The sequence below is a fragment of the Poecilia reticulata genome, chromosome 21 (genome assembly GCF_904066995.2).
Source record: "Poecilia reticulata chromosome 21, P_reticulata-male-v2, whole genome shotgun sequence".
Classification (NCBI taxonomy): domain Eukaryota; kingdom Metazoa; phylum Chordata; class Actinopteri; order Cyprinodontiformes; family Poeciliidae; genus Poecilia; species Poecilia reticulata.
Window position 1 is genome coordinate 25,423,772 of NC_088850.1, and position 18,398 is coordinate 25,442,169.

Consider the following 18,398-nt stretch of genomic DNA (forward strand, 5'->3'; position numbering starts at 1 on the left):
TTTCATTAGCTTTAATCAAGAAGTCATCATCATTAAAATAAATAAAAGCTGTTAAATTTAGGTTATGGGGCAGTAGCATGTGTAATGTGTTTAAAATGCTCATTTGAAACAGAGATTCTTATTTTTTAAGTCAGCTTTATTTTGTTTTAAATCAAATACATCATGGTGCATATTTTGAATAAAAGAGTTTATCAATGCAAATTGATAAGGGAATCGATAAGCGAGATTAATAATGGAATTGGTATCAATAGATTCTTATAAATTTTCATCCCTACTTGCAACAAAAGTTCCAGCTCCGGACTTTTGTATGTAAAAGAAAAGCTTTTTACTGTGTTAAAACTTTTAACATTTTAAAGTGTAGCATATTTTCTGCCGTATAAGGCGCACCTAAAAACCTTCAATTTCCTCAAAAGCCGACAGTGCGCCTTATGGTTATAAGTATGGTTGTACATATATGTATGGTTATACATATGGACCAATATTGAGCCACAACAGGTCTAGCAACTACGGTAAGCAGCCGCCGACTTTATTTTCCCCTGTAGAAGAAGAAGTGCGCGGTGCATGCTGGGATAGTTGTCAGAACGCTGGTTTGTTAATAAAGTTTGATAATACATTTAAAGCCAGGGGGCGGGGGAAGAGAGACAGAGACTGCGGTGGCAGCGTGTCGGTTGGTCTGTGTTACCCTGAAAGCAGTTGGGCACAATATCGCAGCACCAACACCGTGAGTGAAACAATGACTGGGGCAGCCTACTGTATAAAGTACTCGGGGACCAATTCTTTCCAAATGTGGATGTGTAATAATAGAGTACGGAACAAATTGGCTGCAAAACTGAAGTGCCTTATAATGCGGTGCGCCTTATATATGAAAAAAGTTTTAAAGTAGGCCATTCATTGAAGGTGCGCCTTATAATCCGGTGTGCCTTATAGTGCGGAAAATACAGTATGTAATTATTTAATCAAAATTAATTAAAGTCCCACTCCGAATTATTTTCTATCATTATTACATACTAAAATTTGTTTTCATTTTGTGTCACCAATTTCCTGCTGGAAACATCTAATGAACTTATTTTCTTTGAAAGCTGATGAAGGGTTGGTTCTGCATGTGAACATTATATTAGCGAATAATTCTGGAGTGTAGTGTTTCTGTCTCAACTATGCACACAACTTGTTGTGTGTTTCCAGCTTTGGCAGTAATAGCCTAGGGAAATAATTTACTTTGAAGCCAAGCAAACACAAATTGCTTTGACTTTATGCTGACATCAAGTTGCAGGAAAATCACTAAGCGCAAGGACAGGCTCCTGTAGTGTCAGGAGAATACAATCATTTAAATCTAATTAGTTACATTAGTTGTGCCCTTTGTGTTTTTGGGAGATCGTCAGAGGTTTTTATGTTGAGGATCAAAATGTCTCAGATTATGAGATCTATAATTAAAAAACAATACAAATGAGGTTGGTTCTATGAAATCTTCCACCAGCTTGTCTGCTTCCATTAACAAAGTCTTTGTCTGAGATGAACTGCTCTGAGATGAATAACTCTTTTGTATTATCGATATTTTCGAGGTTGTTAAACTTTGGGATTCTCATGATATAGCATTTATTTCACAGCATCATTTAAAACAAACAAAAAACACGAATTTATGTATTTATTTCATTTATTTACTATTTAAAATACCTTATGTTAACATAAACAAAATATTTGAATTCAATGGAGTAGTTTCAAGAAAAAAATAATATCAACAATGCATCATTCAGTGAAAGTGTTGATGTGTGGTTTCCAGTTTATATTATGATCAAGAGTAACACCCAGGAATTTGACCTCTCTCACATGCTTAGTCACAACTCCATCAGCATCAGTCAGTACTTCTGTAGGAACCTCTCTATTCCAAAATATATGACTCAATTTGCTTTTCCAAAATTCATTGATAGTTTATTAACATTCTATCATGTTTTAATATTGCTCAAATTATTTTTAATCACATCCAACACGTTTGTCAAAGTTTTACCAGATTAAAAAAAGTAGTGTCATCTGCAAAGAGAATACTTTGAAGATAGATACGTTAGCTAGATCACTGATATATAAAATAATTTTTAAAAATTGGTTCAATAACTGACCTCTGGAGTAATCCACAGTTTCTGGTCGTTTATCTCTACAAACTGTATTGTTTATTTTACAACTTGATGATCTTATAGCTTTTATTTAAAACAATATTATTTCAGTTACCTCAGAAATAATATTCAAATAGCATCCTATATTTATTGTTATAATGTTATAACAATCCACCATTTACTTATTTGTATTTAATTTTGAAATAAAGTTCAGCTGAAATAGAGAATAAACATATAGTTTTCAAATGCTTTTTAAGAATATCATCCCTTTTTGACATCCTCATAACAAGCTGATAAGCTGATAGCTGGCTAATTAGCTGCACTCTAAGAAATAATCCTGTAAATTTACAGTCAAATACTGGCAGCTATAGACACCAGAAGTGTACTGTAAATGCAGAGTAGCTGTACCGTAATTAATCCTGACAGTAGATTACTGTCAATGCAAGTACGGTATAGATACTGTGAAAGAACGGTAAACTTCTGCCGTCTCTAGCTGCCAGTAGTTTACCATTTTTTGAAAGAACGGTAATCTACCGTTTTTCTGAAAGAACGATAAAAAACATACTAGTATCTACAGACGGCAGTTTTTTTTTACCGTTCTTTCTGAAAGAACGGTAAAAAAAAAAAGACAAAAAAAAACCTGCTGTCTGTAGATGCCAGTATTTTACTGGACATTTACCTTTTCAATCCTGTAATTACCTTTTTAAGTGGTTTACTGTAAGTAAATACTGTAATGACACCAACACACCACAGATTTAGTACCGCCAACAGGGTTTATTAGAAATAAGAGCGAGCTGCTATTCCTGAGGCTCACGCCTCTAACAAACCATTACACTCAGCTGAATAGCTTCACTGCCAACATACACTGAACTCTCCCCGGTGTTCTGTCAGATCAGCATCGGTCCTGGTCCTCCCGCTCCCCTGATTCCCTGCCCACATGACAGGTCTGTCACATGTGAGTCAGCAGAGTCAGACAGGGGAAGCCCATAACACTCTACACATAACAGTGATCACAATGCAACTTATAACAAATACACATAACCATATTGATCCCAGCAGAAATAAAATATAGAATCGTTAAAATACTACGGTGGTCGACAGGTGCAAACGTGCAGCAAACACGAGAAAAACAAATACAACAAAGACGCAAACAAAAAAGAGATGCAAAAAATATATATGAAAATAAGTGTTCCAGACCACTAGAGCTTTGTGTCCGAGTTCAGGGTCTGCATCCTTTTAAGCTTATTCTTTCATGGGCTTGAGAAACGACCCGGTCTACGGAAGAGGGGTCCTGCGAAGGCAGAGAGCATTGCAGAGAAGCTGCAGCCTTCAGCTAGCTGCCTAGCCTCCACCTCGGCATTATGTTGCTTAGCAAATTTAAGACACAACATGATTTATGCAATGTTTGTAGGCGAGAATGTAGATGTATCACATTTCAGATCGGTTCATCAATATTTCTCCGACGTTTTTGGAGATGTCTGCTCCCACTGCATTAACATGCCTGCTGCCAGCTGGTCCAGGTTTAGTATTCCACTGGAGAACACCTGACTCATTTGGGTTTTCGTAAATGACAGTTAGTGAAACACAGATATTAAGTCAGGTAACAACTAGTTGTAATATTTTAGTTCACTAAAATATTTCATTTATTCCTGAACAAATCGGTTTGACTGATTAAAGTTAAGCCTAAAAACACAATAGTTTGAGAAAACTGTATTTGTCCTTCACGGCTCTGTGATTCACGTTGTTACGGTTGCTAAGCAACATAACACCAAAGTAGAGGCTAAGCAGCTAGCTGAAAGCTACTGCTTCTCTCTTCCGGTCGTCGAGGACCCAAGGATGCAAACTTGATTTCGGACACAGCTCTTCTTTGTTCGATTCCCCCTAGTGGTCTGGATCACTTCTGTTTTCAGCATTTTTTGTTTGCATCTCTTTTTTGTTGCATGTATTTTTCTCGTGTTTGCTGGATGTTTGTACCTGTCGGCCACCGTAAAATACAGTGGTGAAAGTAAATATACCTTCAAATACTGGTGTCTGTAGGTTCCAGTATTTTTACTGTAAATTTAGTTTTACTACTGCATTCACTTTAGATCCTAAATGATATGGAAACAGAAATATTTCAAAGAAAAGAAAAGGACAACAACTAACCTGAATGAGATGCCACTCAAAGTCCATCAGGTTTTTGATGAGGGTGGAAACCTGAACATTAAATGTCACTTTTTCTTTTGAATGATCTTTCCTGTCTTTTTGGATACTATCTTCCCATGACCGGCTTTTGTGCCCCTTTCTGGGTTAATCCCAATGAAGCGACTAAAAAACAAAATCAATTCCTGAGAATATAAATAATATGGCATTCTGAAGACAGCCGGTACTATATATATATATATATATATATATATATATATATATATATATATATATATATATATATATATATATATGCCCATATTTAAAGCCGTTTTTAATTACGTAAAGAGAAAACATCACCACCTTTGCCAAATGTTAATCATAACTTGCTTTAAACCTTTAAAACCATATTGTATTTTGCTCATTGTAAAAAAATTATAGGAATGGTTTTACCGTTGAATGAACTCCAAAGTCTTGGCTGCCTCGTTTTGATATTGGGTGTTGAAGGTGTAGAAGATAGACAACACTGTCCTGACTGGAATGTTGGCTGGACCCTCTCAAAGGCAATATGGCCTTCAATGCTGACCATGCAGAAAACTGCTTGCCTCAGGGACTGTAATAAACCAAGTCCTTAACTGGAAGAACATAAAACAAATCCCCTTATTGATACAATATGCATTTAAATGATCATCATAACAAAGAATGTCCACTCTGCCAGGTAAAGTAAAAACAAGGATTTTAAACTCCTCAATTGTCATGCAAGTCACATCAATGTTGAAAACTGTAGGCTGGATTAATGTACAGAAGTTGTAGAGGAATTCATGGTACTTTGCCCTGACGGTGAAGTGTGCTTTCAAAGTTCATCAAAAGCTACTTTGGATGATCTTGTGATCAGTGATGGTGAAGTGTCTTTGGTGCTGCTCTTGTTTTCACCAACATGCAAGGAGGAAGGGCTGTCCTGGTTGCACGACAATGAGGAAGGCTTCAACACTGGTTTGCATCTTTGACATAATGATAAGATGATGAATAATAAAAATTCTTAGATATATTTAGCAGCACACCTACATTCAGATAGCAAACAAAGCCAATGAGAAAGTGCTTCTCATTGACTCAAGTAGGATCATTAGAATAACCACATACCTGCACATATCTGACAACACAGTTTGGCCTGAGCTGTTTTGGATTCTTCTTGTGGCCTTTGGATGTAGGACGAACACTGTAGGACGAAGCACATGAACCAACAGAAGAATGTCTGGTTTTCCCAGCCTGGAGGAACAACAGGATGAATAGCAGACACATTAGGATAATAAACATTTTAAAGAGAAGTGAGCAAAACTAACCATACCCACCTGTCTGTGTGTCACCATCACAGTCACTCAAAATACTTTGTCCACCCGGTTTACCCTGGAAAGCAATTTTCACCACCTACAACATAAAGCATAAAAATGTCAGAAATAATTACCTTGAACATAATCAGACATTAGGCATTATAGAAATTAGTCAGCTTATAGAAACATTTTGGAGAGCATTTCTTCTACCAACCTGTCAGAAGAAATGTGTTGAAGTCATCATAATAGGCTTCAATCACCAACATGACGTACTAATGAAGAAAAAAGAGGCAGCCAATATGTCATGTATTATCATTATTATTTATAGATCATATAGAGCAAACCACCGGTCTAGCACAGCCACTCTCCCCAGTATGCCGTCTATAGCCGAAAACTTAAAGAAAACGACTCCAACCGCAGCTAAATAATGTTAACTCAAACTGCCTTTCTGACAGTTTTAATGTTCAGTTAACCACCCGACACCTCGTGCTACACCAGCTTGGCTAGCTTTAGCTGCTAACAAAAATAATAGACCAAGAGTGCTCAAGTCCAGTCCTCGAGAGCTACCGTCCTGCAACTTTTCGATGCATCTTTTATCCGACAGACCAGGATCAGCTCTGAACAGACCTGCTAACCAGCATCTGAAAGTTGCAGGATGGCAGCTCTCAAGGACTGGACTTGAGTACCTCTGTACTGAACAGTTGTACCGTGATATCCAAACAAATAAACTTACGTTAAGCATAAGTTTATACTCTTGCATTAACAGAAAGTTAATGCATTCATAAAAAATAATCAAAAACATGATGATCTTAACATGGAATTTACCTTGTTTTTTTGTTGTTGTTTTTTTAAATAGATCTTTATTGAGATACAGATTACACAACAGTATAAACGCAGCATACATTGTGGTATAATGTCCGTCAGGGGGTTACAAACATTGAGACAATACATCACCATAACATTACATAAATACATTAAAGAGAGAACATAAAGAGCATGTTTTAATAGCTTTGGGGAACTTACCTTGTTATGATAAGCTCCAGGCAAGACGACATACTGCTGACTCCCGGGCAAACACGTAACGTCACAGATACATTGCGATTGTGGGAGCAACTCTTTATCAAACACCATCTCTTTAGGGAAACTGACAAACCTATCTTTGAATTTGACTAAACAAGTGTTTAATTAACATTGTATTTTAACAAACACCAACACTTTTCATTATGCTCTGTAAATTTTGATTCATTCCCTAAAAGATTTATTATGGAAAGTATTTTTTCTTTCCGTTTAATATTGTCTTTAAATGCTGGTTCTCTAAGATGCAAATACAAGTAAAATGTCTTGCCTAGGAAAAAAACTGTATTGTACAATTACTTTGCGGTAGTTTACTGCCAGTCGTCAGCCTTTATTGTTACAACAGAAGAAGACATCAAATTGACAATATCCTACCGTATTTTGGAATAAAAGTATGTTACTGCTGGAATTTCGCTGTAAATTTACAGCCATTTCTAAGAGTGTAGGCTATCTGCAGTCAGCTGCTTCACAGCTGTTACCATGACTGTTCTATATAAACAGAGGCGGTCCTAGTTAGGACCCAGCTACTGTTGTGAAGTTTTTGAGATAGGATAGGGGGGGTCCTTTCTGGTTGTGGGTTTTGGTGTGATAATGTTTTATGTTACGGCTTCCAGGATTGGTACCACGGTTACAAAAGGATAAATACAGACTCATCATGTACAAAATGATAAGTACAGACTTATCATTTTGTATCATATTTCTACAGAGAAATAGAGGAAAATGCAGTGGCAATTAACACAATGTGTAGAGTTTGTCATCCAGTTTGCATCTGATGTGAGTGGAGTCTTTATCAATTATTTCCTCCAAGCTATCATAAATGAAAGAAAATTACCACAATTTTGCTACACTAAAGAAAAGTGACCACACAATTATTTTGGGTGTAATTTGGTACTGTTGACAGTCAGATAATCTCGTTGTAAGAGCTGGGGATGGAGGGAATTTTACAACTGGGGTCGTGGGGAGAGGGCACTCATAATGGCCCCCATAATATGCCACCCTGGGTGGTTGTCCATGTCACCCATATTAGAAACCGGCAGTTGAGTGTCATTACAGTGTCATTAATATTAACTCTTACCTCAAGTAAAGTGAAGCAAGTAGCAACAGTTATGAATATGTCATTAAGTGTTATTACAGTGTCAATTGCTATACTAACAGAGTCATTAATACTAAGTCTTACCTCAAGTGAAGTGAAACACACTGGACTATTTATAACTACCATCATAGCTATAGAACAAACCCTTTGTACATTGGAATAAAACAAAATATTACTAGTCCTTCAAACAGAGGGTTTAAGTTCTGGTCAGTATGTTGTTACTCTGAAATACTGATTGAAAAACTAAAATTGTATTTCTTAATACAAGTACCGTGTTTCCCCAATAGTAAGACACCCCCGATTGTAAGACGTATCGGGGGTTTCAGGGGGGTCGGCTAAAATAAGCCGTACCCCGAAAGGTCTTACTTTCGGGGAAACACGGGGGTATTGCCGCCTCCCTCTCATCTAGCTGCGCGCCGCCTCCTGCCCACATCCGCACTGTCCCCCTCTCCATACGTCACTGCGCCGTCCCCTGCACTTGTCACTGCCGCCTCCTGCTTAAAATACGGTAATACAATACTGTTCAGCTTGTTAATAAATGTTAATTTTATGGTTAAAACATAAAATTCGAAAAAAACTTTACAATATAAGACATACCCCGAAAGTAAGACATAGTGGGGGTTTGGGGATAAAAAGAAAGTAAGACACTGTCTTACTTTCGGGGAAACACAGTAGCATAATGACTAGAGCTGAACAAAATTATCCTGATCAAATATTTGTTTTGGCAGAAGTTCATACAGCCTGCCACTGTTGTTATTCAGAATGCATCATTTAATGTATATTTTTAGGCACATGAGTGTATCTTAATGAGCATTCAAGGTTGTCTTCAACCTGTTGGGATCTGGGGAAGGCTGGTTGGTGTTGTTTCCCAGTTTCTCCACCAGAGGGCATCCTGGGGCTGTTCCTGGAGGGCGTGACCTGCGGCTCCCTACCTGCACACCTTCCGCCACTTACCTTCGTTTGGAGGAGTATATCTGGAGGGAGCAGCCACCACCCCAGTGCCAGAGTTTTAGCCAGTAATGGTAGTTATCATTAGTGTGCTCACCGCTGACCGACCTGATCCTTGCGTAATTCTCTCTGTGTTGCCTCTCCTCAGGTTATACCTCTGTGAAGCCTTGTTCTACTTGAACTGCCAGCACTATTGGCAGCCTGATCTGTTACTCTCGAGACCCCGTGGAGATTACCCATTGGCGGCCCGTGTTTCCAGAACCTCCTCGCTGTAACAAACCTTCATCAAACCTCCCGGTGGGCAGCTCCCTCCTGGATCCAAGAAGAACAAGTTCCTCCACTCACCTGTCCACCCTCCTACGCAGCCTCTGCCCTCTCCACACCACCAGCCCGGAACCAGAGTCACCTTCCCCCCGGTCCAGTTTACCCACCTGTAAAGATCCAGCAATCCTGTTCATGAGTTCCTGATCCAGACTCCTGAACATTCTGTTGTCCTTTGTATTGTAATAAATCCTTTAACTTACACTTGTCCCCAGAGTTGTGTTCTGCTTATGTGGGTTAAAAGAATCAAACCCATCATGACACAACCAGACACTCTGGCTTGTGGATGTTTGCAAGAAGTTTATTAATAAATAAATAGATTAAATACCAGTTTTACATTTGACAACAATAGTTGCCTAACACATAACTTATTAACTCAGCTGGTGGATGTTGATTCCTGTTCTCCCTTCTCCACTTACATGTGGTACGTTCATAAGTGCTTTGTAGACATCTTGCTGTAAAACCTTAGGATCAATTAAATTAAGAAATTTATAACAAATGACATAATAATGTAATAATACACAAATATACATAATATTTTCAATTTTGATAATTAACTTTTATGATATTTATGACAGATGATGATTCTTGGTTAATGTCAATTTGTCATAACAGACATTTTGAATAATGTCAACTTTGCATTAAAAGTGTCATTATTTACCAAATGACACTTTATGACAACAGTCATAAATATTCAGAGATATTCATGTTGGTAACACTTTATTTGTGAGGGTGTGAATAAGACTGACATGACACTGTCATAAACATGACATAACACCTTTCATGAACATAAAGGACTCTTTATGAATGTTTATGACTGTTGTCATGAAGTGTCATTTGGTAAATAATGACACTTTTAATGCAAAGTTGCTCTAAAAGTTACATTAAAAGTCTATTTAAAATGCCAACTTTGCATAATTTTGTAAATTATGATAATTTAATGCAAAAGTGGCATTTTTAATGGACTTTCAATGCAACTTTTAGAGCAACTTTGCATTATAAGTGTCACTATTTACCGAATGACACTTCATGACAACTGTCATAAACATTCATAAAGACTTCTTTATGTTCATGACAGGTGTTATGTCATGTTTATGACAGTGCCATGTCAGTCTTATTCACACCCTCACAAATAAAGTGTTACCAAATTATCATACCGCTTTGGCACCAGATGATTTATTTTCCTAAGTAACAGTGCATTGACATCTGGTAATACAGATGAAACGAGATGTTGACATACACAGCCTGAACTTAACTAAAACCTCACTAGTTTTACGTAAGTTAGAATTATAAAAAATAATTTCCCTGTGCGAAATGCCAGAAAACTTAGTGAAAACTTTGTAATTGAATCAAAGCAAACTTTTCAACATATATAAAAACTGAAGCTACAGAATGCTATTTCAAGCAAAAAATAAATAAATCAATGTTATGTAATATAATGATGACTTCAATGCAGGGGTGTACCGATTTCAGTTTTCTGGATGATAAATGATCTTTTAAAAGTCTGGCATGTCAATTTTGATTTTAGGCAATACAACATTTATTTTATCTGAAAAGTCACCTAATATACCGACAAAGTCAGTAAGTTGGCAAAAGTAGGATGACTATTAGTAACTACACACTTGCAAACGTGATCTGGTGGATGGGTCTGTCAGTCTGCTGTTTCACTACAGAACAAAAGGGGGACAGTTGCTGATTTTCATCTCTTTGCAGAAGTAGATAAGATCAGTTTTTCATGTAAGTACCAGCTGATCACCATCCATCCATCCATCCATCCATCCATCCATCCATCCATCCATCCATTTTCTTCTGCTTCATCCGGGATCGGGTCGCGGGGAAAGCAGCTTAAGAAGAATCACCAATCTCCAAAATTAAGGAAATTAGTAATGATTTAGAGTTTCTTTGGAACCATAATAAATGAAACACTAACCAATATTTTGATGTATAATGATGGCTTGGCCAAAATGTAATATTTCAATTGTTGACCGTGCTGCATTTTTATGTTTTTATGATGGAAAGCACTCTGAACTGTTGTTCAACTGTTGTTGCTGAAATGTACTATGCAAATTAACTTGATTGATTGATTGATTGATTGATTGATTGATTGATTGATTGATTGATTGATTGATTGTGCATATTTAAGTCAGGCATCTTTGTGTAATTCTTTCCAGAAATAACATTTTTTGATGCGTTTTGCGTTGAATATAGTGGAAAAACATCTCAGTTAATTCCGGCACTTTGTGTTTGCAATAACTGTGCTTTTATGCCAGCTGCTGGTTGAGTAAAAACATAATCATTTCATAATTAAGTTATTTTATTTCATGTATGCTGACTGTGCAGATTTTAAAAAATCAATGTTCACTATATAACAGATGCACAGGTAACTTGCAGTCCAGTGAAAGCGACCAGCTCACAAAGCCTCTAAAGCAGTGGTTCTTAACCATTTTTGAGGTACCGAACCCCCCAGTTGCATATACGCATTCACCGAACCCTTCTTATTCCAACCCCCTACCCCCTTCCCCCGGTATTCTGATTTAGTAATGTAATTATATTAGCTGTGTTACCACCCCCACACCACTAGAGGCAGTACCAACCCCGAAAAGATGCGACTACGGAGCAGATTTAGACTATAGAATTTGGTAAAAACTGTGAACTTTGCTGAAGTAATTAAAAGACAAAAGTTCAAATCCATGCTGAGTGGAGCTCCTTCAATCAGGGCTCCTCCGCAGCACTGATTGGCTAAGCAATGTAACGTGATCCTCTGATTGGCTAAGCAATGTAACGTGATCCTCTGCAGCAAGCGATGGCAAAGCGGGGCGTCATCACGACTTTACACAAGTCCGCGGCAGAGGCTCCGCCGAACCCCTGAGACCGACTCATCGAACCCCTGGGGTTCGATCGAACCCAGGTTAAGAACCACTGCTCTAAAGACTTCCGTGTGACAGTCTGAAGATAGAAACCCTCAGGTGTGTAATTCAACAGTAGAGAACCCCCTCTCCTTCCCGTCCCAAATATAACAGCTGATGAAATACTGGCATAACTCTACATCTTTTCCACCACTATTTTTCCTTCAGATACATTTGATTTAAAATGCCTGAGCTTCCCCTCTTACACAAGTTGCGTTGACTTATATGAAGCTACTTCAAGCTGTTTTTTGGAGTTATCAGCAGTTTGTCGGTGCAAACAGTCAGAGACCTATGAGAGCTCTGAATAGGAATCAATTCAACCTGAATGTGCCTTTGTTTGAGATGAAGGACATTGCCGTCGCCGCCTGGGACTATTAAGCCCACTTTCTGAAACAGTAGAGCCGTGTGTATGAGGACGACTGAAATAGAAAAGCCCTTATTCCAGTTCTCTCTCAGGGGGGAGAAAGTTGGAGTGGGGGGTGGGATGGTTATCAATCTCCATGCTGTTCACTGGGACTTAATTACTGTCTGTTGTGCAGATTGCAGTTTTCAGTATTGTGAAGTTCATACTGAGCATCTCTGTCTGTTTGTGTATGCCTCTCATCAGCTGCGATTGTCTCCAGCGAGCAGAACCCCGTCATCATCATAGCAGTGGTGGCCGTGGCGGGGACCATCATCCTGGTGTTCATGGTGTTCGGCTTCATCATCGGGAGAAGGTACGCTCTCGCGGGCCCCATTGACTCTCCGCTCCTGTGAGTCTGCGCTTGTCAATTAGCCTTTCAGTCACTCACAGGCCTCCACCACGGTGGAGTCTTCACACATGCACACATGTGCACGCATCATCTTGTGGCATGCTGCGCTAATGGCTTGTGATGCATCATTTTCCCCTCCCCATCCACCAACCAAATTTTTAAGCTGTTTTTGTGGAGCCATTATAAGACAAGCACTCCACAGAGAGAGCTTTGGCCCTGCATTCCTGTGTGAGAGTATGTGACATGGAGAGGTCATGATGAAGTACGGTGCTGATTTTTTTCCATCATCACAAACCACTCAGCCCACTGTCATTATCCCCCTTGCATGAACAGAATGCCAGCCAAACTTGCTTGTCATAATGAAGTCATCAGAATTTTCTCCTTGATGTATTTTAGCAATTCTTGACTCTATTTGGATCTAAACCTTCAGATGAAGTTCAATAAATGATTCGGAGTAAAGTAAAACAAAAATGCATCACTCTTTATTTTCAGGTTTAAAAGTGCTCGTAACTGATTCAGTGTAAAATAAACAGAAATATGTGTCCAGATCCACGTTCAGATGATGGTTGAATCAACGTTGATTCCTGACTGATTCAATGTAGAATCAACACAAATATGCATGTAGGACATTAGATCAAAATAACCTACCAAAGTTGCTGTGTGAATGGAGTCTGCATTTCACTTTTTGTGAAGTGCAGACTCCAAAAATATGGCAGCAAATTCTCCAGATGGTACAGTACATCCTGAGATTGACAGAAACTGAAAAACTGACATGTTAGTAATTTAATCTGAAAAATCGCATACCCATATTCTGTCACACACCTGTGTGTGACAGACGTTACATGCTGGGGGGACTTTCAGTTCTTTCAGATTATAGAATAATATCTTCAGCTTGACTTGCCTGTGCAAGTCAAGCTGAAGATATTTGTTCACAATAACTAAAATTTTCACTATGCATTAAAGCTGCAGCATGTACAAAAGATGTCTATTACATATTTACTGAAACTTTCACCATGTCGTGACAGTATAGTATGAGACAGATTGAGCTCTTCACCTCCGCCCTGAGCTTCTATTGTTGTCTGAAGAAATGCACCACTCCTTGTCAAAAACAACCAGAGGCAGGAGGAGGGTCTTCTTTGCACTGTCAGTCAACCTCATTGTAGCAAGATGCTAATGCTGATAAATGGGCTAATGGCAAAAAAAACAACTTAACGTTCCAGGAAAATCTACCATTTATTGGTGACCTTGCTAACTAGCTTTAGCATTCACAGCAGGTCCTATTATGGTGAAACAACTTTAGCATAGGCTATCAATCTACAGCGACGACGTGACGATATTAGTTTGCATTGTTTTCTATTTTGTTTTTATTCATCCTAAAATCATTTAAAGAACTCAGCCCTGGTTTCCTGTATGTTATCATGCCATGGAGACAGTAATGTCACCCTGCACACATGTGGGTAAAGCTGTTCATTTGGAAAAAGTTTATTGCTCATGGTTTGTTTGACTGTGCTTTCTTAAATTTGTATGTCACATGCTGGGGGGACTTTCAGTTCTTTCAGATTATAGAATAACAACACACTACATGTTAAACTGGTTTTAAACTGCATGTCCAGTGTGATTATGTAGCTGAGCTACTTTCCCTAATCCATGCAGTTGGCTTTGCAGTTCCTACTGCTCAACTGGGTATCTTCACAGATTTGTCTTACAAAGCATTAGTTGACGCATTAAAATTTTTGCAATTTAGGATATTAATTTCTCCATGTTGATTCCACCATTCTCTTTTTCTCCACCCTTCCCTCCCACAGGCACTGTGGGTACAGCAAAGCCGATCAGGAGGGGGATGAGGAGCTCTACTTTCAGTGTAAGTGCTTGTATTCATCTGCCCAAAATACACAATGTATGTTTAGTTTGTACAGACACACGCTGCTCAAGACTAAGCAGGAAGAACACATTAAAACTCATTAGCACCCCCCATCATGACCATTATCCCAGCTCATTTGATTTGAGGCACTGCTGGGATCTATCAAGCCAGCCTCTGCTACTGATTGGCTTAAATCCATGCTGGAGATGAAGAAGTCAGAACACCACAGACGCAAGACTGTGACAGCTGCCGCTGAGGGAGGAAAAGGTGGACCAGGATGTAACGGGAAGTTCTTCAAGATGTGTCTGGTGGTTTTACGGGTGACAGAGTTTCTCATCTGCGCATACTTTGCCGTGGTAGGTTTTTAACTGATGCGCCACCCCTAATGATGCCCCCAGAGATGCAGTTGCAGACAGCTTCTCCGAGTGGAGCCATAATGATCCGCGCTATTGGCTAGCTGCTGATTTAGAAACAGAGGGTCAGGAGTGTCACAAAGCGTAAAGCCCATGCCGCTGAGCCCAGGCTAGCCGCTGTTAAATATATGACAAACGCAGCTCGGTTTCTGCAAAGTCCCACCTGCTATAAAAAAATAAAAATAAAAATCTGTGAGAAAACACAAAGTTGAAGTGGATACCCAGATAGCACAGAATGATTGAAACAACATTAAATCAATGTCAGCCAGAAACATTGAATCAACGTTGAACGCTGACATTGAAACAACAGTGAAAGTGGTCGGTGACTTGAATGTTGAATCAACGTTAGGGTTTCAACCATATCTGACATGATATCAATGTTGATCCAACCATCATTTGTATGTCAATTTACATGCATATTTGTGTTGATTCTACATTGAATCAGTCAGGAATCAATGTTGATTCAACATTCATCTGAATGAGGATCTACATGCAGATTTGGGTTGATTTCATATTGAATGAAAGCTAAAGATTTATGTATATTTTTAGGTCTGATAGGTCTACATCATAACATGCCACTAAAAGTTTCTTCACTGGTGTTAAACACTATATTATTGGCAGATCATGGGTAAACTGTGTACAAAAGTTTAAAAATGACAACATAGGTTTGATATAACATTTTATTTAAGAAAAGAGGGACAGATCTTAAACATATTTGACTCCTTTTTGACTGTCAGAATAACAGTCTATTGTCTACAGAAGAACAGAGTCCATGAGGTTAAGCTTTGTACTGTATGAACCAGGGAAACAGTACAAGTTGTGGTAACCCCAGTTTGACTCTGGTTGGCGTCACTTTGATTCCTTGTGATGTCTTCCTCTCATTCTGGTGTGTAATGAAGTCACTTCTTGACAGTTTTACTGCAGTCCTCAAGAGTCAGCTTTTGGTCAAACTGCGGAGCAACAGCTGAAAAACACAAAAATAAAAGTGAGGAAGGTGCCGGTTAGAAATATGATAAACATTTGAAAAGTTCTGAAAGACATTGAAAGATTAGACAGTGTACTGGTTACAGGTCTGAGGACAAATACAAACCATATAGTTCCCCATGTATAGTCACTGTTAATATTTATCTTAAATGTTCATTAATATTCATCTTAATGTTTACGTATACAACTACATTTACCTATCAAGCTGCAGTCTAGTGTAGGATTTATGATGCTGCACTCATGTTAAAATGAGGGAATCAATATTTAAAATAAAGGCTTTTATCAGAAAACCTAAAGATAAAACTCAGGGAGGATCAGGGTTTATTTAACACACCAGAGACAGATGAATAGAGCAAAAGGTGATTTATACTGTAGTTGGAAAAATTATTTATAATTTATACAGAATAAACTTCCATCAAATAGCTGGTTTAATCTTCAATAAACTACAAATATTTTGAAATAAGTTTATTAAATTCATTCAAAAATGTCCATATGCTGATAAAGATCCCACACAAGTAATAATAGTCCAGTTCAATTTAACCAGTTACCAATCCAAGAATCAACAGACTGAATCAGTCATTAGCAGGTTTAGTTCAGTGTTTCACCTGCCTTACATGTTTTAAGTGTTTCCTTCCTGCCTCACCTGGATTTAATCTGTGGATGATTAACAACCTTCTGCACTTCTTGATGGCTGCAGACGGTCATGCAATCATCTAACTCAGTTGTTCTGGAACAGAGGCACATCTAAGCACGTCCCTAAGCACATCATAATAAAAAAATGAAAAACAAGTGATGTACTATCACAACAATTTAGAGCTCACCTGGAGCAGCCAGCCTTTCACTTCTTTGTCCACCACATGCTCTCCCAGATCAAACAATAGGCCCCGCCCTATTTTAAAAACTCAAATCTCACAAAATCTCGCAGGATTTCATACTTAGGCCTGGAGTGGTGGGCAGGATGAAAATAATACAAAATTAGACATGACCTCAATTATTAAAAATATCTGTTTTGTCCCAAAATAACCAGGATTAGTATAGGCACAAAACAATGCCCTTATTTTTTAATAAACACATTTAAGATCAAAGTAATATTGAAAAACTTACCATAAAACTGCTCAGAGGAGAATTCAATTCAGAAGCTGGTTGCAAACAAACCAGGAGCAAAATGGCTGTTTGGTTGGGACAAACCACTAGTGTAAAAAGGGGGAGTCAGACTGTACAACTCCTAGTAGAGACTTGTAGATGTTTTTATGTCAACACATTGTGCACAGTCAGTAATAATATTTACAGACAAGTAAGAAAATGTACATAAAGGAATCACAACCAAATGTTCTCAACATGTAGTGCGTTATTTGAAACATGATTAACCCCCACTTAGTAATAAAATATTCTGACCCAGAGCTCAAGGATGGGGGGAGGGAAGAAGGGATGAGAGGGGGTAAAGAGGGGAAGGTTGGGGGGAGCAGGTGGGTGGGGGGAGTTTTGGGAGGGAGTAGGGGGAGATGAGAAGGTGATGAGGGGTGCAACAAACTGCACAGATTGCACACATGGAGGCCTTAGTCCAGGGGTGGGCAATCCTGGTCCTCGAGGGCCGGTGTCCTGCAACTCTTAGATGTCTCCCTGGTAGAACACACCTGGATCCAATAGCTGAATTACCTCCTCAGTGCAGTCAGGTTCTCCAGAGTTCTGCTAATGACCTTATTATTTGACTCAGGTGTGTTGAAGTAGAGAAACATCTAAAAGTTGCAGGAGACCGGCCCTCGAGGCCTGGAGTTGCCCACCCATGCCCCAGTCCCTGACGCAGCTGTTGCAGGTTCGATTCCTTGGCAACCCTTGCTGCATGTCTTCCCCCCTTTCTCATTACCCCCTTTCTTGTCAATTAACTATCAAATAAAGGCCACTAGAGCCAAAGAAATCCATCCATCCATTTTCTTGCACCCTTGTCCCTTGGTGGGGTCAAGAGGGTTGCTGGTGCCTATCTCCAGCTAGTGTGCCGGGCGAGAGGCGGGGTACACCCTGGACAAGTTGCCAGGCAACACAGAGACACACAACCATGCATGCACACACTCACACCTAGGGGCAATTTGGAGAGGCCAATTAACCTGACAGTCATGTTTTTGGACTGTGGGAGGAAACCAGAGTACCCAGAGAAAACCCATGCGTGCACAGGGAGAACATGGAAACTCCATGCAGAAAGACCGGGACCAGGAATCGAACCCAGAACCTTCTTGCTGCAAGGCAACAGCTCTACCAACTGCGCCACTGTGCAGCCCCTAGAGCCAAAGAAATCTTTAACAAAATAAAATGTGAACATTTAAAACCCTCACCTAAAATTAAAATTGTTTCACCCGGAGTCCAAGGAGGAGGGGAGGAGATTGAGGGGTAGATGGGCTTGGTGAGGGGTGAGTGGTGGGGGGAAAGGGGTGTGTGCGTAGAGGGGTGTGAAAAACAGCTTACATTGATTGAACATTTAGATCACGAGTTCTTCC

At 39.1% G+C, this 18,398-nt stretch overlaps 1 protein-coding gene across 8 annotated transcripts in view; it reads left to right on the forward strand.

The window, feature by feature from the left end:
- The window catches only part of epha7 (eph receptor A7), a 206,326-nt gene that overhangs the window by 146,909 nt on the left and 41,019 nt on the right, over positions 1-18,398 (forward strand). For 4 of the 8 annotated variants that reach the window (XM_017302237.2, XM_017302238.2, XM_081602327.1 and 1 more), the window contains 2 exons: positions 12,507-12,651; positions 14,457-14,512. In XM_017302237.2, the coding sequence (XP_017157726.2) occupies positions 12,507-12,651; positions 14,457-14,512 (201 nt within the window). Of the gene's footprint in view, positions 1-8,574; positions 8,747-8,820; positions 9,198-12,506; positions 12,652-14,456; positions 14,513-18,398 lie in introns of those variants that run through there. The other 4 variants (XM_008398595.3, XM_008398594.3, XM_008398597.3 and 1 more) reach the window with 3 other exon arrangements.